Source organism: Vespula pensylvanica, chromosome 2, assembly GCF_014466175.1.
Source record: "Vespula pensylvanica isolate Volc-1 chromosome 2, ASM1446617v1, whole genome shotgun sequence".
NCBI classification, from domain to species: domain Eukaryota; kingdom Metazoa; phylum Arthropoda; class Insecta; order Hymenoptera; family Vespidae; genus Vespula; species Vespula pensylvanica.
This window is the reverse complement of record NC_057686.1, coordinates 13359203-13384571: the sequence shown is the minus strand read 5'-3', so window position 1 is coordinate 13384571 and position 25369 is coordinate 13359203. Positions and strand designations below refer to the sequence as shown.

Here is a 25369-nt window from a genome sequence, read left to right as displayed (position 1 = left end):
TTTAAAGAAATCGATCTATAAATAACAAATAGTAACAATAAACACTCACGGATTTATTTTATACGTATAGATTTATATATTTATAAAAATAGCCAAGAAGCTAGATTCGATGTTATTATTATGAAACATTCGATTTAATTGTTGTAACATTACTTGGCTTTCGTTCTTTTGGAAATCTCATACAGGGAATTTTCGATATTAAACAAAATTATTTCTATTATCATATAAAAAGTAACATAAAAGACATGATAATAAGAAAAACGATGTTTAAATTTCGAGTCCCTGAATTAGTTTTGGAATGATGGTTGTTTTCAATTTTATGAAACATATCTTCCAATATCATTTGTATACGGAATCTGATACTTGTATTATCTATTATCTTATAGTCTGCTATGTTTACAGCTGCAAGCAGTTTGGTCGAAATTGGTTCAAGATTTTTTTGGTTGTTTTTTACAAAGAATTTAAACTGAAATAAAAGAATTCAAGTTCAGTTTTAAATTTACTATGTAAATAAAATAAGATAAAAACGATGAAAACATATATAAAGAGAATACCTTATCAAGTATATTATTATCTTTAATACGAAGTATGATTTCAATGAATAATTCTGCAACTTCGTCCCAATCACCCAATCTACAATAATACAAAATAAACAAATATCAAGTTATACGAAGTCAAATTTAAGTTCGATCGATCACTTACTCATCATAAATACTCAAATAATGATTCATTATATATTCGTAACATTCTTTCCATCCTTTTTCGCTAGATTTGTATATTGAAGCAAAGGCTCTTGGAATATCTTCTTTTCGTACGTATCCTAATCGATATTCGTTAAAGATGTAACTAAGGTAACTGTTATATATAAATAAAAAAGATGTTATAAAATGATCGATAATATAATAATTTTGTTATTAATTCGAATTATAAAACGATGTCACTTTGAACTTACGTGTTTATAGCATTAGAATTTTCCGTACATCCTAAAGCATCTAAGTATAGAATTTGTTCTGCACGTAGATTCTTCTTTTTATAGGCTGACCATAAATACATCCAAGTATTCTCATTGCCATTTTTTATGATTGTGCAAAGAACTGCAGGTTTGGCATTTGGTGGAATTCTAAATATATATTTTCATGTTTTTTACGTTATATTAATTTATTGTCTATTATATCTCATCGTAAAATATTAAGAAAAAATATTAAGGAAACATAAAAATTGTTATACATACTTTTTAGACTGTACAAAGTACTTATTCGATTGGGAGACGCAAACTTCACCTCCGAATTTACAATTTAACGAAAGTATTAATTCTCTGTTCAACTGGTCTTCCTTATTCAACTTATTAAACTCATCCGAAGTATCATTAAATCCAAGCCTTTTGACATGTTGATCAGTTAAATATAACACATATTTCTTAAAAGCTGTGTTATTTCCCAAATCTCTTATCTGTTCCCAGAGATTATTAATGTTTTTTCCGAACGCTTTCCAAGGTAAATGTGCACTTTCTTCACGCAAATAAAGTGACACTTCAAAAATTGTGGACAACCTTATCTTGTTCTTCTTGGCCAAATAGAAGGTATCGTCAATAATTTGTGCACGATTTATTACATGAATTAAGCCATAATCTTTGCTATTCAAAACATCTATTATTCTATTCATTAACTGAGTATCATATTTTACTCTATAATACCCACTTTGCTGAACATTTATTACGACCCAATTATTTCTCAAATTGGTTTGAATTGAACCTGATTTATTTTTCAACCAATATTGGGACGTAGTATTTTCGAAATTTGGATTGAGCTCGGTAGCCATACTAATGGGAATGTGAAAGTTGACGTTTGTACAAGTGATATACATACAGTTTTCCTACGACAATATATATTTTTAGATGATGTGGGAGGTAAAATGAAAATATTGAAAAAATTTTTACTAAAAATACTATTTTCTCTAATACTTTTCAACTTTTTTCATACCTGAATAAATTGAAGTAATCCTGACGACGAATTTAAATATACAGATACGATGGGATATCCAGATTTACCGATCCATTCATTCATTGTAGTTTCTAAAGAAACGTTTTTCATAAATGGTTGAAACGCTTCCCAAAGTTTACTGGGATTAACTATTCCGTTTTTATTCTTGATGACATAATTGTTAATAGCGGAATAAAAATTTACATTTCCAATGAGCATATGCAGCATACGGATAATGCTAGCGCCTATTGTAACATAAAGATACAACTAGTTAAATAAAAGTATTAAAAATAGGTAAATTTATTTTATATTGAAGCTTACCTTTTTTGTACGAAATTTTATCGAATGATTCCCTTAGATTTCTAGGAGCCGAAACGGGGTGACTTATAAATAATAAATCTTCGAAGTCTAACACATCGTGCATATCATTAACGACAAACATATTTTTAATATCGTTTCTATATATTTCCTGATTTAATATAAATATAATAATATTAAATAAAATCAAATATTTATTTTAATATTGTATAATTTAAATATAGATGATACCTCTGTGATTAACCATTGGAAATATTGGGCTAAACCTTCGTTCAACCAACTATAAGACCACCATTCGCAAGTAACTAAATTTCCAAAATATTCATGAGAAATTACGTGCGACATCGTAGTTAATATAGAATAATATTGCGACAAAGGTACGATATTGGGGTCGTAGAAGAGTTGAGATTCCCTTATAAAAGAAATCAATTATTGCGTGTGCTTTAGATAAATATATTTTAACATTCAATTAATCAATATTTACCTGAATATAAAAAGACCCCAATTTTCCATTGCCCTTACAGGGAAGTTTAGCAGTCCTACTATCTCTACTTTTTCTGATTTTTCCAACAGTGTTATAAGATTTCTAATATTTCTATATAACTTATAAATGGTATACTGTGCTTCATCGCCATATATAATGATATCTTTTCTCGCCCAAACATTAAGTCTTTCTTGCCCGTTTCTAACTGGTCCAAAATCAGAAATAACGAAAGCCAATAAATACGTAGACATGATTCGACTTTCTTTGTAAATATCCCACGTATAGTCCAAGCTAAAAGTAATATTTTCTTTTAAATTGATCTGTTTATCGACAATTACAGGTAAGTTCTATTTTTAACACTTACTCAGTAAAATTCAAGGATCTCTCAAGAGCCGTATTACTTAAACTTTTATATGAATTATGTCGTAAAATGTGAATTTTAAACTTTGCTTTGAAAGCTGGCTCGTCAAAGCAGGGAAATACCATTCTGGCATAATTTGGTTTGAAGTAAGTGGCTAAGTAATTGCTAGAAAAAAAAAAAAACATTAAAATTGCAATTCAGATATTTTCTACAATATTCACAAAATCCGGTGATCAAAATTTCAAGTGTAAAAATTGATAATATTTTTTATACGTACTAGGATTTGCTATACACATCGTTGTACCGATACAAGCCTTTCATTTGTGTATTAATTTCTCCAGTAAAATCCATTTCTACAGTTACTTTTGTTACCTCGATATAGGTTTTTAAGTAAATGATTAGCTTTTGACTTTTATCGAGTTGTACGACATCGAGGATCTCAAAGCGTTTCACATTTTTGTCAGAAGCATCATTAGGAGTTTCATAAACGACGACGTTCGAAATCTGGAGCTTATGGGCATTGAGAACTATTTGGAACGTTGGTTTATCGACTCGAATATTTATTTTAACCGATCCCGTAAAGTTTCTACTTTCTTTTATGGCAATCGAGAGATTGTAATTAAGCGGATAAAGTATTGTTGGTAAACGATTACTATTATTTGGATAAAGTTTCTCCAAATAATATGATATCTGTAGTTTATTCCTTTTATACCAATCCAATTCATAAAGCACGAGATCGTGATATGATTTCAAAAAATTGTTTAACGTTGGTTGTTTCGTTGCGATCAAATCCACCAAATTTGTATACTGGAATAACAATATGTTGGTTTAATTCATTTCAAATTCTACCATAAATAATGATAACATTTGTACCTGTTCATAAAGCTGTTTTGTTGATATTCTTTCCGCGAGTCCACTCATAATACTTTTGATTGCCGACTCATCGTTGTAACTACAATGAAATTTATTTTTTACAAAATTTATATTAGTTAATTAATTAGTAATTAATAAGGTATTCATGAAAAGTTATATGAAAGAGAAATTATATTAAAATAACATACTATTGATAAATATCATCAAAATTCATTTCCATAAACTTCATAACAGTTTCAACACCGGTTAAGGAGTTTTCATAAATGGAAGCGAATACCGCAGTGCTGTCTTTATATTGTATTTCAGAATTCTTCGTTGTTGCTTTAGATAATAACCTTCGAATAAAAAGATACGTCGTTTGTATTAATCTTAAAAATACAAAAAGAAGCAAGTAAGATTATCATAATTATTGTACTTGTTTAATTTATCAGTATTTTCGGAACAACCCAATGCATTAAGAATTACAAGCTTTTCCGACGTGATCGTGGAATTTAAATATGATTGCCAAAGAATATCCCAGCCAACTGATTTTGTAGCCCATACACAATATATAGCAGGTCGATCATTTACTGGTACCCTATATAATTATTAACATGATGATTAATAATTATGGTCATTGCGAGATTATTTCCTATGATTGTTGAATCTCTACTTACTTATGTTTTGGGTTCTTCAAATAAATTAAAGCTACTTCGAGGCAATAACCAATTTTATATTTACAGCTCCACTTATATCTTTCCATTTTTGAAAGATAATACGTATGGGACGAGAAAGTTTCCGATGATATTTTAGCAGTTAAGTCTATACTCATCTGAGTTATTTTCTTGACATGTTTCTGAAAACAACGAAATGCGATTATAAAGTACGTAGACAATAAAAAGAAAGTTAACAAATGCATGACAGGAAATTTACTTTCAAAAGCGCGAAGACTTCTTGTCCCTCGAATTTGTTATGCAAGTACGTCAACCCATTGAAAAATGCTCGCAACGGTAAATAATCGTTTTCGTATTGCAAATATTCTGTTGCTGAGAAAACGAGATCATAATCGACATATCCAGCCCTAGCAAGATTCATGAGATCGTCTATTAACGCGGCGCGATTCACCTTGTGTATCTTCTCGAATTTTCCTGTATTCAAAACGTCGATGATACGCTTCCAATTAGATCTATCATAATTTACACGATAGTAACCTAAAATGTAAATTTTTTACTTAACCGATAGATTAAAATTTTTAATTGGAGCATTGACTATACTTACCAGCTTGTTGAACATTAAAAATTTTCCAACCTACATTGTTGTCCGTCATTACGCGCATTTCAGCATAATTTAGCCAAAATTGTGGTTTCGTATTCTCAAAATTCGAATTTTTTTCGGACGTCCACGTGATCGGTATTTGCCAAATTTTGTCGACGGATTCACCTTTTTCATTTCTTAAGAAAAAGCGCTCTTGAGAAAGAGTCGCCCAACCTGATGAATCGATCGTAACGTTAACGACCGGATATCCAACTTGAGTTGTCCATGAATCCAGAAATTTATTTATTCTTTTTGCTGACGTTTGGTCGGGTAATTGGCTGGAGATAGCCGCATAGAGATCATCTGGTGTTGCTACATTGAATTTGCTAAATAGTTGGAAAGTGATATTAAAATTATAATTATCTTAGAAATTTTAACAAATCAAATATATGTACCGTGCTTCGAGATATTGGCGCAGAGCAGCGTAAAAGACATCACTGCCATAAGTCTTTTCGATCATTCTTATCACACTTGCAGCCTTGGCGTAAGAAATGCTATCGTAAATATTTTTTATTTCTGTAGGGCTTTGAACATTGTAAGTCATAGGATGACTGGATGCTAAAGCGTCGCTTTTAAAGGCAGAGTGAAGCTTGTCGACGACGAATTGCCATTCTAATTCCCATTCAGGTTTTTGCTATGGTATGAAAGGGAAGATTATGCATTTTGAAAACGTAACTATAACGACTGTTTCTCTTCGTATTTCGAATTTACTTACATAAGATATACCGAAGTATTCAAAATATGTAGCGAAGCCCTCGTTTAGCCAAATGTAGTTCCACCAAAGAGGACTCACTAAATTTCCGAACCACTGATGGGCAATTTCATGAGATAGCACAGTAGTTACAGTTTGCTTAACACGGACATTCGATACATTCGAATGAAAAAGCAGTTTGTCTTCTCTAAACGTAATAAGGCCCCAGTTTTCCATAGCACCGTAGGCTAGATCTGATAAAGCTATTATATCGAGTTTGTTCAATGTATAATTATGCTTCAAATGTTGTTCGTAAGTTTTTACAAAAGGTTCCATGAGAGAGAAAGCATAAGAAATTTCATTAAGTGCATTTGGACGGGTCCATGCGATATAATTTTTTTGGTTTATAGTATCATTCATGTAATCGAAATCGGTAATGGCTAATGCCAAAAGATATGTTGACATCAACTTTGTTTCTTCAAAAGTATACCAATATTTTTGAGTATCGCTAAAATCACAGTGTCAATAAAATTGGTCATCAATTGTTAAACATGTCTTACATAAAATTGTATGAAATACTTACGAATAATCTTTGATTCCTATGATCTTGGTATTACTAATAGCGTGATAATCATACGGTACGAGAACATCCACAGAAAAGATAGCTTTCATCGCGGGTTCATCAAAACATGGAAACATTCTTCTAGCTCCAATCGGTGCCAATTGAGTGGCAGCTAACCATCTATCCCAAATAAAAAATTAATATACAGTAAACATGATTTAAACAATGATAAAAATTAATGAGTTATCAATATTAAATGATTTAAAGCGCGTTCAACCTCTTTTTTCCATTTTTGTCGATGTAATAACTCCTGTAAAATCCTCTCATATCTTTATTCAGCTCGCCCGTAAATTGTATAACGATGTTCATTTCCGTTTTATCGTCGAACGTTTGTTCAAGCTTAATCACGAAGAAATCATTCTTGTCTGTATAGTATTTAATAACATTGACTTCCTTGTTACTAACCAAGACGTAAACATTGTATACGGTAATGTTGGAAGTGTGAAGAACAATTTGATTCGTTTTCTTAGTGGTCACCGCCAGAATCTGCACTTTACCACTGAACGTGAAATTGCTTGGGTCGAGGAAAGGTTCCAAAGAAAGAATATATTTCTTCGGAACTACATCTCCCGGTAGACGATATTCATTTCTATTTTGATTGTCTGTAAATTATTTAGAAATAAGTTTTGTTTTTAATTAAATATTACATTAATTATATATATAACAATGTCTTACCAGGCACTTTATTATTATCCTTTATCCATGAAACAATGTGATCAACATTTTTTTTATACCAAATTAATTCGTATTTAGCGAGTTCCAGAGAATTCACCAAAGATTTATAAATCTCCGTAAATTCCGAGTGGTTTTTGATCAAGCGTTCGAACTTGTTTATGAGTTCTTGCGTCGAGAGATATCGCGATGCACCTGACAATATGCTGGCGATCGTATTGTAACCACCATAACTGAGAATTGTAAGATAATAACGTTAACATCACGTTGGATGTTCTTTTTCATAAAAATAAGTATTTGAGTTACGACGAAAAGCTTAATTACTTACTACTCTGCCATTTTATTGTGATTTTTATCGACGAATTCGAGAACGCAGTTCACTCCGATTAAACTCGAACTATAAACGGTCGAAAAAACACTCGTGCTGTCCTGTTTGTGAATTTTGTGTTTTTCGTAAGGTGAAATGGCATATTCGAGATACCTAAAGAATAAAGAAACTTCTAAGAAAATGATCGTTTATCGCTTAAGAGTAAAAAAGGTATCTTGAATCTATCTCACTGTTTCAAAATATCGGTATTGTTGCTGCATCCAAGAGCACTTAGAACAACCAATTGTTCGGATACCACTTTCGAAGTTTTGTAATGATTCCACAAGTAGTTCCAATCGTCGACATTACCATAAAGTACACCCATACAATATGCTGCCGATCTTTGATTCGGTTCAATCCTTCGAACAAAAAGATTCGAACGATTATTACGAATAATAAAACCTATAATAATCGTCAACGAGCCGATATCGACGACCATCTTACCGGGAAGCTGCGTTTATCCAACCACGGAAATATTCCAAAGAACTAACAATGCATTCTTCGTGGCCGAATTTGCAAGCGAGGTCGTTCAATTCTTGTCGTAGCTGTACCGTTAATCGATCATCTTTTTTTCGATCTACATATCCGAGGGTCTGATAAACACCTTCGATGAGCGATAAAACGTGTTTCTATAGAAATCAATTGAAAAAGAGATATTAGTTTCACGTTCGTATTTATAAATTATCTTGTACTATTAGTCAACGAACCTTGTACAAAACGTAATTAACTTCATCACCGGAAAATCGTTGAGTGAGATAATCAAGCGCTCTGAATGCAGCTTTGAAAGGTAAGTAATTTTTCTCTTGTTGAAGATATTCAAGACCGTCGAGAGCCGTTCGATAATCTAATGATCCAGTTCTCGCGAGATTTAACAGATCATCGATGATGCCTGCTCGATTGTATACGTGTATTTTTGTAAAACTATCGCTTTTCAACACATCGATAATTCGATACCACGAAGCATTATCGTAATTTACTCGATAGAATCCTGCAATCAATGAATCGATTAAACTTGCTTTATTCAACAACTAACACATCTGTATTTTACTAACCAGCTTGTTGTATGTTGAACACTATCCAATCCGAATCAGAAACATCAATATTGATCGTTTTTTCTTCATCTTTCATCCAGTGTTTTATCTCGATCGATTTGAAATCTGTTTGCTTTTGCGTAGTATAAGTAATCGGTATCGACCATGTTTCATTTACAAATGTGGATTTGAGATTTCTTAAAAGAAAACGTTTTTGATGTAGCTTTGCTTTACCCTTTTCCATGGTAACTGTTAATACAGGAAATCCTGACTTCTTCGTCCAACTATTCATAATAGTTTCTATATCAATATGCGAAGAGTCGATGACTTTTTGCAACGCTATCCACAAGTTTTTAGGTTCGACGATACCCACGTTTTTGCTAAAAGAAAATTGATCGATCGTGTATATTTAAATAATATGACCGAATTTATAATAATTACTTTGACACTGTCATTATCGTTTTATCCTTACTTCTGACGAATGTATAAGCGTAAAGCCTCATAGAATTTGTCAATACCAACGATGTAACTCATCATACGAATGATGCTGGCCCCTTTGGAATAAGTGATGGAATCTCCACTTCCACTCACTTGCGATTGGTTAATAATTTCTCTTGTCAATGGTAATGATGTTTCTATTCCATCAAAACCCAAGGCAGCTTGATATTGTTCCACTAGGAATTGATCCTCCATACTCCAAGTTTTCTCTATCTACAATTATTTTTATAAAAACAGAGAAAGGAACAAAAATAATTTAAAATCTTACCTGTGCTGTACCGAAATATTGAAAGTATCTGGCGAAACCTTCGCTCAACCATAAGTAACTCCACCAAGATGGAGTAAGCAAATTACCGAACCACATGTGCGTAATCTCGTGAATAATAACAGAAGCTACATTTTGTTGAGAGACTATAGAAGATTCGTTCTCATTATAGAGCAATCGTGATTCTCGATACGTAATCAATCCCCAATTTTCCATAGCTCCTGCCGAAAAATCAGGTACTGCAACCATATCCATCTTCGGTAGTTCATATTGTTGTTGAAACAAATTTGTCATATAGGTCAATGTGTTAGAAGCGATCTTCGAAGCGTAATGAGCTTGATGGATCATATCTGGTCTTGTCCAAACTGCCAGCCTTCCTACTTCAAGGGAATGGAAATCGAATATGGCGAAGGCTACAAGATACGTGGACATAGGAACGGTTGTCTTGAAAGTGTCCAGGTACAAATTTGACGAACTGCAATAGCATTAACAATTTTCGTTACAAAAAGTTAAATGTAAAATATCTATTTTGCATGAAATGAAAATTTATTTTATACATTTGTTTGGTATTTTCCAAAGGCATGTTACTGATGCTGTTAAATTCTTTTGATCGTATTAAACTTATCTTGAATGTCGCTTTGAAACTCGGCTCGTCGAAGCATGGAAAAGCATGCCTCGCGTGTGTCGTTTGGAATTGAGTTATTGCTAACCACCTAAAAAATGTCCATTCTTTAAAAAAATCCCTCTCGTAATGCGACAAACAACGAATTACTCACCGAAGCTTATTGTCGTTGGTCATATAGGAGCTTTTGTAAAATCCAATCATATCGTCTCGAAGAAAACCATAGTAAATGAAATGCAATAGTATTTCATTTCCTACTTTGAGATTTTCTTTCAACTCAATATTATATTTTTCAGTTTTTACATCATAACGTTGTTCCGCGATTTCTAACCATTTATTCTCAGTACTAATCGACGTATTTATATTAAAGAGATTTCCTTGATGAAAAACAATGTATTTGGTAGGTGCATCAACTGTAATGTTGATTTTTACTTCACCGTAGAATGAAAAATTTCCCGTTAGATTAGGAAACAGAATAATTTCATATGAAGTTGGATGCATCGTTGTCGGTAATCGGTAATTTTCGGAAGTAAAGTCATCTTGAATGTTAAATTCATCTAAACGTATTAAAATCGAATTATATAACTTAAAAGGTTTTGTGCTTTACGAATCTTATATATTAAAATTTTATATCACTTAAAGATGTGTTACCTTCTAAAATATCCTTCGTGTGTCCACTTATTAGAAAAATCTCTAGACTTATAAATAAAAATAATATTCGACGGCAGTCCATTGTATTACAGTTTCAGTCTACAAAAAAGCTATATGAAATGAACAATAAAAGTCTATGTAAATACTGTGAGATAATGCCGTTTCTTCTTATCATTAATATGATGGATTTAATTTTTATTAAAAATTCCAAGAGTATCTTCATTAATTACATACCCTGTTGGATAAAGTTCCTAATTGGCATTAGATTTATCTTTAAACTACAATATTCCTGTTTACACTGGTACTACTTTACTGAATTCGTTCGTACACATAATCATCCGTATCACTGATTCATTGTTAAAACGAATAAATACTCAATACGTGAATGTATCTAAAGAATAAAACGTAGTTCTTTTATGGCTCCTGTTTCGAGTTCGAACCTGCCAAGTAAGATAATATATTTTATACTTATCCACAAGTAAATGACTGAATTATTATATCTTCGTTATCTTATCGGGTACTCCAACAATACCGTTATCACTTCTTCAATATATTATTATCATGCAAGAGTAAGTGACTAAAAATATATATACATTTTTTTATTATTCTTTATTTAGAGCGAAGAATGACCACAAACATTTGTTCGTATAACAAATTCAATTTTTTCTCAGGTAAATCAAATAAAATTTCTTCCAATCTATCTAGGACGTTCAGCTATCAAATATGATCGACTTTTCCAAGGCATCTAACTTCCGTTTCTATTGAACGATTTCTTATATTTGCGAGATAATCTAAAATGATTCTTTTGTGTTAATAAATACTTTGCACAAAATATCTCTTGAGATAATTCATTGTTACAAATCTTGCGTATAATTTTTGTGCAAAATTTTGTTCCGTATAAAATTGTGCATTGTCCTTTTAAAGAAAAAATATTAATCGATCGATTAATTATCATTCGCAAAAATCACGACGCAACAATTTGCATGTCATAAATTTCATCGACATTATACAATATTTTTGTAAATAATCTGATTTATGCTGTCACGCATTTAACATATAAATCAGATACAATTATGCGATTTTTTTTAGAAACAATATGTTTTGTATTTTTATATTTTAAGTTTTGCATTATATCTTATCGAAAATTCCCTTCTGTTAAATGTTATCTCCTTTCGTTACCGAGGCATTTCAGATACTTTCAACATTTTTTCACATCCTCTGTGTATCTAGTTAATAACAATGAAAAACGTTTATCGTTTAAAAAATTAAAGATAACGACAAAGTAGGAAAGTTTTACTTATAATATAAACTGTGTAATATAATTGAAATTTTTATAATTTCATTTATTTTGCACATCCGTAAAATGCAAATTTTCTAATTTTTCATCGATATTTTGTAACGAATTTTGCATTTTCATCCACCTAAAAATTTCAGATACATGTTTCTCTGCTTTTTTCAAAACCATTTCCACATCATCTATACTTCGCTTTCCATTCAGTTCGTTCGCTTTTATAAACAATTTTACCTATGTTACGAATATATATAATAATATTATTAAATTAATTCTTTTCTTATAATGATAAATTCAATATTTCTAGAATACCGAACCTTATGAAATTGATCCCAGGAAGTAATTTCACCCACGACATCATCAAGTATCTCATCTGCATCTTCGATTCTATAAAATATCAAATAAAAAACATAAATGTAGAAATGATGTTATCAATTCGCGAAAGAAACTTAATTACCTCGCACTTATTTTTTCCCAATTATCTGCAATAAAATCTATAGTAATGTTTACGTTGTTAATACTGGTGTACATGAGAGAACGGTAAACCTCTACTCGATCATCCTTCAAAATCGGTGAGTCATTGGTTAACGTTAATTTTAGTAATTTCTCAACTAACACGGGATCTTCGATACCACTTAAGTAGCGTAACGTTTGAAAGCTTGGATTACTCGTATACCTCTTGAGAAATTTATTAAATAGTACTTCGTCAGCTTCTCTCATTCCAGTAGTAAATACCCATGTATTTAAATTAGAAGGTATACTGAAAGAATTAATAATTGATATCCCTTCGTGTTAACTACTTAAGTTATAAACTATACATACGGATTTGAATCAGGATCCTCTATATATGCGATCAATTTGGCATTTGCAACCTTCCTACATTCCAAATGTCCAAGATCGCTAGCCAATTCAAGAACTTCGACTCTTTTCAATTTCGTTAAGTGATCATCGTCCGGATGTTCGTCGTAACCCACATTTTGTAAAAGACCATCGATCAATTTTAGAGCGTAAGGCTACGAATACAAATAATTTACTACTATTTAAATCGTTGTATAGATAATTAACCATCATTATGTACTTGCAAAGGATCATGACTCTGCGTTTATATTGCTGTACCTTCAGGAAGACAGCACTGTCCGGAAATGTGAAATAATCTTGAAACGTTCGAAAAGCTCTAAATGCCGAATACCATGGTATATAATCCGTTTCACGCGACAAATATTTTATAATTTCCAAGAAAATGATTGGTTTCAAACGTTTCGTTCGAACCATATAACATGAGTCATCGATAATCTGTGCGCGATTCAAAGGATGAATCTTTAAATAATTTTCCGAATCCAAATATTCAGCGATTTTTTTCCAATTATCCTCGTCGTAATTGACTCGATAATAACCTATTGTTAAAAATTGTGATCTCGATAAATGTCGTTATCTACAATTAAACCTATAAGTTTTTCAAATTTTATCGTATTTATTCATACCAGTTTGTTGCACATTAAGAACGAACCAATCGTTCGCATTAACGTTATCGATCGTCAAATTCTCGTCTTGTGGCTTCAACCAATGCATTGGTAAAGTTGAAGAATAATTTGCTTCGCTTCTGCTTATATAATTGATGGGTATCCACCATTTTCCGTCATCGTTATTATCATCATTGTTATCATCAATTTCATGATCTTCTTCGTCATCGCTATTAAATTGTTTAAAACGTTCTTGCGTTACAATTATGATACCGGTATTACAATCTCGTTTTGCCGTTACGAGAGGGTATCCTTTTTGTTTTACCCACGTATCCATCATTTCTTTGATATCAATTTTTTCAGGATTCATCGTTTCCTCGAATATTTTCCACAGTCGATCAGGTGTAGATGTGCCATACTGGCTAAAAAAAAAGGAATTTTAACTTCTAGAGAGAAGGAAATCTTGAAATAAGGTCGTTAAAAAATGTATTTGCATTTTAAATACGTGATACTGACAATGTATTGAGATACGTTACGATTCCTTTGTGAAATATTTCCTCGGAAATACAATGAGAGAGCATACGTAAAATACACGATCCTATAAAATATTTTATTGTAAAATAGAATGCATTTTAAAAGGAAAATTATTCAATTATTATTTTAAAATCGTATTCATTACCTTTACGACAGGCAATAGCATGAACGCCTAAATAAGGCTCTTGGTAAATACCTTTGAATGATTTTTTATGTTGTACAAATGAATAAAAATCTCCGAAAAGTGCACATGCCTGTTGAACAGCCACTACAAATATCTCTAACACTCTCGATTCTTGGTATATCTAATAGCGAATACGTGTTCAAATATTAGTTTAATTCATGGGGAAAGATAGGAAACTAAAGTTATTCCGTACATGTGTACCTTATCAACAAAGTAATACTGAAAATAGTGAGCAAAAGCTTCATTTAACCATAAATGATCCCACCAGGAAGGACCGACTAGATTTCCAAACCATTGATGAATTAAATCGTGTGTTACGAGTCTAGTTACGGTATCTACATTATACGTATCCGAAGGATCCTCCACATACGTTATATCGTCTTCGCTGATATATATCAAAAACATAGTATATAGTATATATTATTATTAGAATGAAGCTAAGGTAAAGTAATTAACGAAAATAATGTCTAGTAAAAATTATTACTTGTAAACGATGAGACCCCAATTTTCTGAAGATTTACTTGAATGATTAGAAATCAATACATGATCTATCTTTGGTATTGGTTTAATGATACCGGTATAATTTTCAAGCTGAATTTTTATCTTTTCCGTTACTTCATGGATCAATTTGGCGACTTTAGACCAATTTTTTCTACACCAAACGTTGACGGTACCATCATGATTAGAAATCCTTATACTATCGTGTGGTAACAAAACGATGCCTAACAAGTACGTGGACATAATCGGCGTTTTTTGAAAATGCGTCCATACGTTTCCCTTTTCGTCGATCAACGATTGTTTTTCGATTGGCATATTCGAAAGAACTATATATAATGCTTGATGCTTTATGGAAATGGAAAACGTTGCTTTCATATCGGGTTCATCGAAACAGGGAAAAATATAACGTGCAAATGTCGTTTTAAAATTCGTCACGGCGTACTTCCTGAAAAATTTTATTTTTAAAAAGTATCCCATTCTCTCTAATCAATTTCTGTTTCCTTTTTTCACAGTTTTCTCGATAAAATATCAAGGTAACGAGATAAGAGATAAAGATCATTTTGAAAATTACGAAATTTGTTACGTACGTGCAGCTACCTTGTCTTTCATCTGTACAAAATCTCCTATTAAAACCGTGTGTATCATCGTGGATAAAGCCGGTAAACTTGAAGTGAAGCTTGTAACAATCTGGTTGTAAAGCATTTGTAAAACGAACTACGAAAAATTCTTTCTCATAGATGTAATTTTGCTCTATCGGAAATAAACGTTCATTTTGAGAATTCGTCAACATCGTCATAGTTTCATCTATGACGATTTGTTTACAATGCAATGTTATGTCGAACGTTGATTTCCGAACTTCGAGATCAATGCATATTTCACCGTCGATGATTGAAAAGCTTGATGTCAATTTGATATTGTAATGTGTCGGTCGTACAACATCTGGCAGACGATAATTAATTTTCTCCGGCTTGTATCGATCAGCTTTCTGATTATTATTATCAACTGCAAACATCGTGATAGCTGTAAATAAGATAATAAAATTTGCGAAGATTTTTATTGAATTGGCGAATTTTATTACAAAAAGAATGACTGACTTTAATTCCACACTCGTAATTTATATTTTATTGCAATATTGTACGATTTGATTCTTATCCGATTCTGTGAATCGTGACAAATGATTATCGGAAAAAATTTATTTTATCGATAACATATGACTTTTTTCGAATACAAATATATCATCGATGTGATCTCTCACAAAAAGAAAAGATCAAAAAGGAATAATTAAAATAACATGTACAATAGATAGAGAAACTTCGCCAAGCGAATCCAAACAGTTCCCCCGCTATTTAAGTTTACAAGCCCTCGTTTCAAGCTTAAAAATAAAAGCCATGCAGCTCATGAGGCACGCCGATATCAAATAGTGTAAACGATCGTTTTCTCCTACCTTACCAGAGTAGGCAAGTAGGGGCGTGGGCCGTCAGTTGCCCACTTAAGACGTATAGCTTTTAATCTTTACCTCTACATAGAAAATACATATACGAATAAAAACTATAAACTTTGTGTTGAAAGAAGTACCAACGTTGCAAGATCAAATTAAAAAAAAAAAATCTGCTGTTAGAAAATTGACTGATCTCGTAAGAAACTTTCTTGCGATTTCGATCTACCATAAAAAATTGCTCGGATCGTATATCAAACAAATTTCTGTTAAATAATTCAAATATTAAACACGTAAGACGTCTCATTATCGTATAATTATCACATGATATCTGTAATATCTAATTAAATTAAGATAAAGAAGGATATGACTGTTTCCAAAAGATCGATAATGAATGCAGCGTGGTTATCTCTTTTGAATGAGATAAAACACTTGTCATCATGCGTCACCTACCTACCTTTCTTGGGCGTTCTCGCTTTTATACCACGCACTATACACCTCCCGAATAATTACTTTGATATTATAGCTTTTAAATAGAAAGAAAAAGAAAGGTTTGTGATAGGTAGATAGATGATGAAGAAGTAGGAGGACCAGAAAGTTAAGAAGCACACGTAACACGCGTCACCATAAAGTTCGTAGAAATCTCGTTCGATCGCTGTGACGACATTATCACGTGTATTACGAAGCTTCCCGAGCATTGCCGAGTATTCACGATCACGAATGCTTCTTTCATTCATTTCTACCGTAGCCTACCATTCACTTTTCTACACTTCTCTTTTTCTCACATATTCTCTCTCTTTCTCTCTCTCTCTCTCTCTCTCTCTCTTCCCTCTTTCTCTTTCTTTCACTCAGTAAGGACGCACGGCTGACTCATCGATGCATCATATCTATTACAATATTCTATATACTCTTCTTTTTTCGACGATTTCTTCCTATCAAGATGCTCCTTGATCAATGTAGCAAATATTGAATGATACGTAATCAAAATATAACGATGTAAAATTGAGGTAGATAGATATTCGATGGATTTATTTGTCGTAAGATCACTTTACATTAATTGGCTGCAGTTTGAGCGAACTCTTGCAAAATTGGTATAATGTCGTCAATGTGGGTCAACTTCGTTTCAAGATAATATATCATTTCGTTCAGTGACTTCCCTTTAGATGCAAATATAGCTATCATCTATAACAAAATATCATACCTGTTATATGCGTTCTGATATCAATTTCGAATAATAACAACGAAAACAGAAGGAACAGAATTGAAATTAATAAATGTCCGACCTTTTTCAGTTGTTCTCTCGTAGTAATTCTATATGAAATAGAATCAAGAATATCATCTATTCTATCCAATCTGAAAAATAATAAAAAAAATTAGAAGTAATAAACCGTATTAAGTTATCTTTTGTAAACGAAACTCTAAAGAACGTTTGCCATTACTTAGAAGATATTTCATTTGAATTCTTGCTAATGAAATCCACCAGTGTATCGAGGCTGATCTCCGATGTTACCATCATTTGGTGTAATACAACTTCGATATCATACTTAGAAATCGGAGAATCTTCAGAAAAGATCATAACCAAGTAGTTTTCTAGAATAGTCCGGTTCTCCGAGCACGTGAGATATATTAACAATTGTGTTTTTCGATCTTTCACGTAATTATTTAAAACTCCATTCCATATAGACTCGTTCGCATTTCGTAATCCATAACAGAAGACCCAATGTTGTGAATCTGGTGGTATACTACGAAATGTATGAAAATTTTCATCTTTCTAATAGACTTTTATCGGATCACTGAAAATGAATTCTCACATTATCGATTTTGGCTTTTCAAGATATTCAACTAATTGAGCTGTGGCATTTCCGTAACATTCAGGAATGTCGACTTTACAAGCGATGTATTTAATAATCTGTTTCATTCTTTTCGTCCAAGAATCTTCTTCTGGATTATCATTGTAATCCATATCTTTTAATTTATCATTAAGAAGATGTTGTAAATACGGCTGTAATTAAAGAAACATTTCATTAGTTAAACATTTTCATTAGTTACATATTTTCGAACTTGCCTTGAGAATAGCAGCAGTCCTAGGAGTCTGAATGAAATAATCAATCTTTGAAAATAATCGAAACGCAACTCTCCATACTATTGGATCGGTTTCTTGCGACAGATAATTTATTATCATTCTAAAGATAGAGATAGGCATATCCTTTGCCATTACGCTGTTATACGCATCGTCGATTATTTGAATGCGATTTAAAACATGTATATTTTTGTAATCATCGGAATTTAAATAGCGTGCTATTCTCTTCCAGTTCTCTTGATCATATTGCACGCGATAATAACCTATTGAAAATATAAATAGTAATATTACGAGGCACATTTTGTTTGAATTAATATTAGTTTCAAGTTTACCAGTTTGTTGAATATTAACAATAATCCAACCATCCTTAGGCAAACTTTTGATCGTTTTCGTGTCCTCCGATGGATTCAACCAGTGTGTCGGCAAGGTGGATGAAAAATTAGGATTAGTTTGGGTCGCAAAATTCAAAGGGACCCACCATTTGTTATAACACTCTTCATTAGATACATTCCATGATTTATTACTAAATTGTCGCACTTGTACCGTACCGGTATCGTAATCTCGATCCACGACGATCGTAGGATATCCTTCCTGTTCTGTCCAAGTAGCCATCATCGTTTTTATTTCGAAATCCTCGTGTGGCACATTTGATTGGTCCAAAACAATTTGCAAGGATCGCCACAAATCGTCTGGTACGGTAGTCTTGTACATACTGACATGAAAATACAAGATAAACGATTTTGTTCCCGTTTCAATGACATTTTCACCATTGTGTTACGTACTTTTCATAAATATATTTGAGAAGACCGGCTCTGAAGATTTCATCAGAAATACAATGCGACAACATTCGTAAAACAATCGGTGCTGAAAGAAGAGGCCAAAATTTATGTTATTCTTAAAAATATTTGATCAATCAACAAAGTAGACTTACCTTTACGATAAGTAATAATAGAATAGATGTAAGGAATATCAGAAGGGCTGCTAACATTGTTATTCATCGGAGATTGATTTGGACACTTATCTACGTGGAAGGCAATCTCTTGCATAGCTTCTAAGAGAAATTTATCCATCATTCGTGTGTCATTGAAGGCCTGTTCATAGAACAATATACTTTAATAATAAATTGTAAGAGAGAGAAAGGGAGAGAAATCAATAACATAATCGCAATATATTACATCACCTTATCCGTTATATAATATTGAAAATACGCAGCAAAACCCTCGCTCAGCCACATGTATTTCCACCAACGTGGACCAACCAGATTACCAAACCACTGATGCGCCAATTCATGAGCAATTAACATCAGAATCTTATCCATCTGATCCATGGTAGTTTCGTTTTCTTTATACACGAGTAATTCTTCTCTATGAGAAACAAGACACCTCATTTAATTTTTTCAAACGTATTCCTGTATCTTTAGATTTATTTTATATTTAAAATTTTTTAAATATTTCTTACCTATACGTGATAAGACCCCAATTTTCTGTGGCGTGACTGTTATAATCAGGAATAGCAACATGATCGATTTTGGGTACCGTTACAATGTTAGGCATGTATTTGTTCAGTTCATTATCTATTTTCTGAATAAGTTCGAGTAAAAAATGTATCGATGGAATGACTGATTTCCTCGCCCAGATCGTAATGTTCCTCTCGGGTATAGAAATATTTTCGAAGTCGGAGATTACAAAGGCCAAGATATTGGTTGCCATGATCGGAGTTCTTTCGAAACGAGTCCATACTCTATCATTATTCTCGTCAGTAAACGATCGTTCGAATACTGGCATATTTGAAAGGGCCGTATAATTGGCGTGATGTTTCAGGGAAATGTTAAAAGTTGTTTTAAATGCTGGCTCGTCCCAGCAGGGAAAAGCACGACGTGCACTGATAGGTTGAAAGTGAGTTACCGCTAGCCACCTAATCGACATTATACATCGTCAGTTCTTTCATTTATTTCGCGATAAATTAAACTTACGTTGTATCGCCGTTCTCGTTGATGTAAGAGGATCGGTAAAAGCCGTATAAGTCTGTCGAAAGGACGTCAGAGAATTCCAAATGTAAAGTGTACACCGCGGGATCGATGATTTTGTCAAAAACGAATGTTAACATTTCCCTATACGGTTCGTAACGATGCTCCCTCGGTGAAAGTAATTCGCCATTGTCCTTTTTCAAATGACTCTGCGTTTCGTTTATCATAAGATTTTTCCAATTTAGCACTATTAACTTCGTAGGCTCTCGAACCTCGATTTTAATGTCCGTCTCACCGGTAAAATTAAAATCACCCAGCATAATATCCGATTCCAATTTCAAGTCGTAATGTATCGGTATAACGTGCGCTGGTAATCGATAAACGATCGTATCATTTTCAATCGCATCATTCTTATAGTTTGCTGATGGGAAAGAAAATGCTTCGATGGTAACAAGTACGAAGAGTAACTTTATTAACTTTCTTAACATTCTATTCGATCGTTTTCTTAATAAATTTGGGATAGAATTAATTACGGAATTAACGAAAGACTGTTCGGTCATTTAACCTTCTAACAAAACACTGTCTAATCAGTTGGAGAATAGTGCAGAATATGAAAGACGCTTATATGGTAAGTATCGGTATTACCATGAAATGCTATATAAGGGTAGGGATGCTCGTTTTTATGTCGAAGAAAGCATTTATAATTAAATGCATTATTTACGCATATGACCTATAGCCCGTATGACGTACGTGACCATTATACACGCATTGTGTAGACATGTAAATGCATCGTGAAAAGCGAAAAGGAATCGGTATGATATTCTTTAAAATCACACTAAAAGAAAACTGGAAATAATACATTTCAGCAATGTTCTAATTAAAAATTCTCCGTTGCGATGATAAAATTTAAATCTTATTTCAAAAATTAAGGATTGCGATAATTCGAAAAGATTTATATATAAGATAATTAATTTTAAATAGAAATAATTTATAATAAAACTATCATTTAATTCTTTAATACTTAGGCAGAATTTATATTAATTTACAATTGAACTATGCATTCTTTTAATTTATATTTCCTTTACTCTTACGCCATGCACGAAACTCATTAAATATTTGCTCATACCTCGTAAGAATTTTTTCTCTTTCCTTTATAGATTTCGTCATATCCTTTTCTTTATTTTCCAGAAACGATTTTATCTGAAATAGAATAAGTTAACATATCAATATAAACGTTTTTCTTACATCTCGAGATTTACAGACCTCTTGTAACTTATTCTTGTGCGTAGCTGATAATATCATAAACTTAGACAGAGCAGTTTGTAAATTTGAACTGAAAATCATAACAGAGGTTTTTAAAAATAAAAGAGAAAATTGTTTCATCAAAACAAATTGTTTCACAAACTTTACCGAGAATTAAATACGTTCCAATTTTTCATAACGAAATCAGTCATTAAATCTGTCGTATATGATCCTTTGTAAAATAATGATTCAAAAATTTCGCAGTAATCTTCCGTGGTGAAGGACGAATTTTCCGCTATAATCATATTCAAATAATTTTCAATGATAGACATATTTTTGATACAAGCTAAAGAACGTCCAATCAACATAGTGTCGTCCCTGTGTATTTCTAATAACTTATTCCATGTAGATTCGTTTGCATTATTCATTCCGTAACAATAAACCGATTGTTTCAGATCAAACGGATAACTGAAAAATGTTTTTTCGATAATATCATCGATATTCTTCAATCTTTTCGAAAACTTACTCGCTTTCCTCAGAAGACCCCAAAAGTGCTATTAATTCGGTATTGGCTTTCATCATACATCCGATATGATCAAAATGACAAGCCCACTTTCTAACGCTTGTTTTTGTCAATCGAGTTATATAATCATCATCATCATCAAAATCAAAACCCACACTTTCGATAATGTTATTCATTAAATTCAAAATATATGGCTGTAAAAATAACAATCGACAGTTAAGGAATGAAAACGAATGGAAAACGAATAATATTGAAGTTATTAAAAATTTGTACCTTAATAAGTTTGCTACCCTCAGTGGTTTCTAATAAAAATTCTATAGATTCAATAAATATATCGAATATTGGACACCATACGATATAATCCACTTCGCGTGATAAATAATTGGACAACTCTAAGAATGTCGTTAAATTTATCTTCTTCTGAATCAACATGTTATAAGAATCTTGAATGATCTGTGCTCGGTTAATAACGTGTATCTTTTCGTAGTCAGGTGAATTTAGATATTCAGCCAACTTTATCCAATTTGTGTCATCATAATTAACACGATAGTGTCCTAAAAATACATTTATATTAAAATACATATATGCCATAGAAAATTATTTAATTCTTAATAGACTTTAATTTGGATACCAGTTTGTTGTACGTTTAATATTATCCAATCATCGGCATCGATACCGTTGATAGTAATGCTATCATTCTTTGGATCCAACCAGTAAACAGGTAGCGTAGACGAAAAGTTATTATTCGTCCTCGTTGCATAATTTATAGGTATCCACCATCTGTTGCGCTTACTTATATCACTTTCGTCAGTCGAAGTCACATTGTCGGTACTAACGTGATGTTTAACAATTTCTTGAGTGATCGTAACCTCGCCAGTGATATAATTTCTTTTTGCTGTTACAAGAGGATAACTGCTTTGATATATCCAAGTATCCATCATTTCTTTCACACGAAATTTACCGCGTGGTATTTCTGGTGTCTTATCTACACCATTTTGAATTTGATACCATAAGTCGTCGGGTTGAGCGTTGCTATATTGGCTGGAAATAGTTAAGAAAAATCTTATTGAAAAATCCGTTAAACGTAAACGATTAGCATATTTAGATTTTTATTTGTTATAATTTTTATATTGCCATAATTTTTCCACTTACTATTTTTGAAGATAATTAATGAGACTGGTATGAAAAACTTCGTCAGTGACAATGTGCAACAACATACGCAATAATGATGGTGCTATGAACGAAAGAATAAGCAATTTCTTTTGATCATTGGACAACAGACATCTCGTTATTTCGATTACTTACTCTTCATGTATTGTACACTGGAGAAATGATTCTCGATATCCTCAGGTTTGCTCACGTTCCGACCGATGGGGTCGTCGTAGGGATGCACGTCGATTCTAAAGCTATTTTGTTGCATACTTGACGCGAACGATTGCATCAATTTCCAACTTGGAAAGATCTGGAAAACAAGTACGTCACAATCACTATATCTTCTACGACTAATAGAATTTTCCCTGCGCACCTTGTCGGTGATATAATATTGAAAGAACGATGCGAAGCCCTCATTTAACCAAATGTGATCCCACCAAGTAGGACTGACAACATTACCGAACCACTGATGCGTCAATTCGTGACTAATGATCATTGCCGTCCAAGTTTTTTCTATCAGAGAATTTTCATTCGGATCGTATAGGAACTTCTCCTCGCTGAAACGATTGTAAAAAAGAACATTTAACGAAGCACAAAAGATATAGTTGCTCTTATTAATACATATTGAGAGTGGTTACGAGTAAGTTATGAGGCCCCAGTTCTCCATGGCTCCATGAAGAAAATCAGGAATAAGGACATGATCCATTTTTGGTACGCGCACCGAACTGTTCGTATATTCTTCGAGAAGGACAACAGCTTTTTGAACGAATTCATAACCGAAGTTGATCAAAGAAATGACGTCTTTTCTTGACCAAACATTAATCGTACCATCAGCATTCGAAATTTTAACAAAATCTGATACGACAAAAGCTAGGATGTAAGTGGACATCACGGGAGTTCTTTGAAAATGTGTCCAGACCTTTCCATCGTTTTCGTCTATCATCGATCGCTCGTAAGCCGGCATATTCGAGAGGGCTGTGTAGTTCGCTTGATGTTTTATGGAAACGTTGAACGTCGCTTTCAAAGAGGGCTCGTCCCAACATGGAAAAGCTCGTCGAGCGGACGTCGCTTGAAATTGTGTTGTTGCTAGCCATCTATAAAAATATTACATAAAATAAGATTCGATAATAATTAATAAGAATTTCAGAAATCTTTTTAACTCACATTCTTTCGCCATTATCGTTCGTGTAAGAGCTTCTGTAAAATCCCGATAATTTATCGTTGAGAATACCCGTGAACTTGATATGGAACGTGTACAGACCTTCTTGCAAAACTTTCTCGAAACTCATCGTCATGATTTCCGTTGCGTTGACATACGTGAAATCGATCGGTTTGTATTTCTGACCATCTTCCCTTTCTACATACGTCTCAGTTTCATCGAACGTTAATTCTTTAGTGTGGAAATCCAAAGTCTGGGTCACTTTTCGTAGATTAAGATGGATGTTTGTCTCTCCATCAAAGGTGAAGTTATCCTCCTCCAAATACGGTATTAATTTGATATCATAATGTATGGGCACCACGTTGCTACTTAAACGATATGAAGCTTCGGGTAGTTCCTCTTCCATATTTTCATTCTCCTTCGAACTTTCATCTTCGAGAGGAAGAGTCCTTGAATTTCTGGCCAGTAGTAAAAGCAAAGCAAGTAATGCTTTAAGTTTTGTCATCTTTGTAATTAAAAGAATACAAAGTAAATAATAATTTTTATAATTGAATTGAAAATTTTTGTCTACTACACGTATTGTACTAAAAATTTATTGAGAAACATTAATAACATTTCTAAAAGTAAATTGATTTAAAAATATTCCTTGAAATATCACCTTTCAATGCACTATCTGTGGTTCTTATCGAATAAATATTATCTTCTATGCAGTCGGAACTCAATAAGAAAACAAAGCTGTCGTTAGTGGTGGTCTCGTAGTAACTCGTGATAGCTGTAGTTTCCTTATTTACAATTCTCGATGTAACCTTCAACGCGAAAAATAGGAAATAAATGATGTTGTTCCGCATACACTAACCGATTGAATAATTCACAAGTTTGAACCCTGCCCTTTTTTATATAATCTCGCCTGCGCTTATAGATAAGTAACTAAACACAATTGTCTATTAAAATCATATTCATACTTTCATGAATCTTAAACCTTGCTCTATAATGTGATCTATAACGTTTTTACGTATGGTTATAGAATAGTTACGGGATTGTTAATCATAAAATTTATTTATATCCATCATTTCCTTACGAAGCTCATATACACACATATATCAATCGACATATATTTA

General features: G+C 32.5%; 3 protein-coding genes across 8 annotated transcripts; all 3 read right to left on the bottom strand.

Annotated features, from left to right (window-relative positions):
- Window positions 1–52: 52 nt before the first annotated feature.
- On the bottom strand, window positions 53–11455 carry LOC122626897 (putative aminopeptidase-2). 2 transcript variants are annotated; one of them, XM_043807438.1, is made up of 34 exons: window positions 11321–11455; window positions 10962–11167; window positions 10728–10837; window positions 10231–10633; window positions 10012–10167; window positions 9458–9929; window positions 9164–9402; window positions 8713–9071; window positions 8368–8648; window positions 8105–8289; window positions 7852–8019; window positions 7622–7774; window positions 7297–7526; window positions 6839–7223; window positions 6583–6741; window positions 6024–6507; window positions 5704–5942; window positions 5273–5634; window positions 4928–5205; window positions 4672–4850; window positions 4431–4592; window positions 4204–4350; window positions 4016–4094; window positions 3420–3949; window positions 3146–3307; window positions 2782–3072; window positions 2529–2709; window positions 2301–2451; window positions 1980–2224; window positions 1232–1872; window positions 953–1120; window positions 703–855; window positions 555–633; window positions 53–466 (listed from the first exon to the last, which is right to left on the bottom strand). In XM_043807438.1, exons 3-34 carry the CDS (start codon window positions 10807–10809, stop codon window positions 221–223), a joined length of 8049 nt encoding a protein of 2682 aa, XP_043663373.1. In that variant the 5' UTR covers window positions 10810–10837; window positions 10962–11167; window positions 11321–11455; the 3' UTR covers window positions 53–220. The 2 variants fall into 2 exon arrangements, with proteins under 2 accessions (XP_043663373.1, XP_043663374.1); XM_043807439.1 differs by lacking the exons at window positions 53–466; window positions 555–633; window positions 703–855; window positions 953–1120; window positions 1232–1872 and having other exon boundaries at window positions 2203–2246.
- On the bottom strand, window positions 11318–16999 carry LOC122626900 (aminopeptidase N-like). Of its 5 annotated transcripts, none has more exons than XM_043807446.1 (13): window positions 16583–16999; window positions 16139–16212; window positions 15282–15714; window positions 14681–15139; window positions 14398–14581; window positions 14158–14317; window positions 13995–14076; window positions 13500–13900; window positions 13135–13412; window positions 12841–13031; window positions 12476–12778; window positions 12336–12405; window positions 11318–12252 (listed from the first exon to the last, which is right to left on the bottom strand). In XM_043807446.1, exons 3-13 carry the CDS (start codon window positions 15704–15706, stop codon window positions 12067–12069), a joined length of 2739 nt encoding a protein of 912 aa, XP_043663381.1. In that variant the 5' UTR covers window positions 15707–15714; window positions 16139–16212; window positions 16583–16999; the 3' UTR covers window positions 11318–12066. The 5 variants fall into 5 exon arrangements, with proteins under 5 accessions (XP_043663381.1, XP_043663385.1, XP_043663382.1 ...); XM_043807450.1 differs by having other exon boundaries at window positions 11318–11518; XM_043807447.1 differs by having other exon boundaries at window positions 16144–16212.
- A 132-nt stretch (window positions 17000–17131) lies between these two features.
- On the bottom strand, window positions 17132–25365 carry LOC122627380. The gene is made up of 22 exons (XM_043808472.1): window positions 24257–25365; window positions 23731–24186; window positions 23466–23649; window positions 23246–23402; window positions 23093–23174; window positions 22572–22981; window positions 22214–22494; window positions 21944–22134; window positions 21586–21885; window positions 21439–21508; window positions 21243–21375; window positions 20182–20734; window positions 19668–20123; window positions 19390–19573; window positions 19141–19300; window positions 18992–19073; window positions 18542–18921; window positions 18195–18472; window positions 17941–18131; window positions 17569–17871; window positions 17413–17482; window positions 17132–17311 (listed from the first exon to the last, which is right to left on the bottom strand). Exons 1-22 carry the CDS (start codon window positions 24754–24756, stop codon window positions 17183–17185), a joined length of 5550 nt encoding a protein of 1849 aa, XP_043664407.1. The 5' UTR covers window positions 24757–25365; the 3' UTR covers window positions 17132–17182.
- Between the last annotated feature and the right edge of the window lie 4 nt (window positions 25366–25369).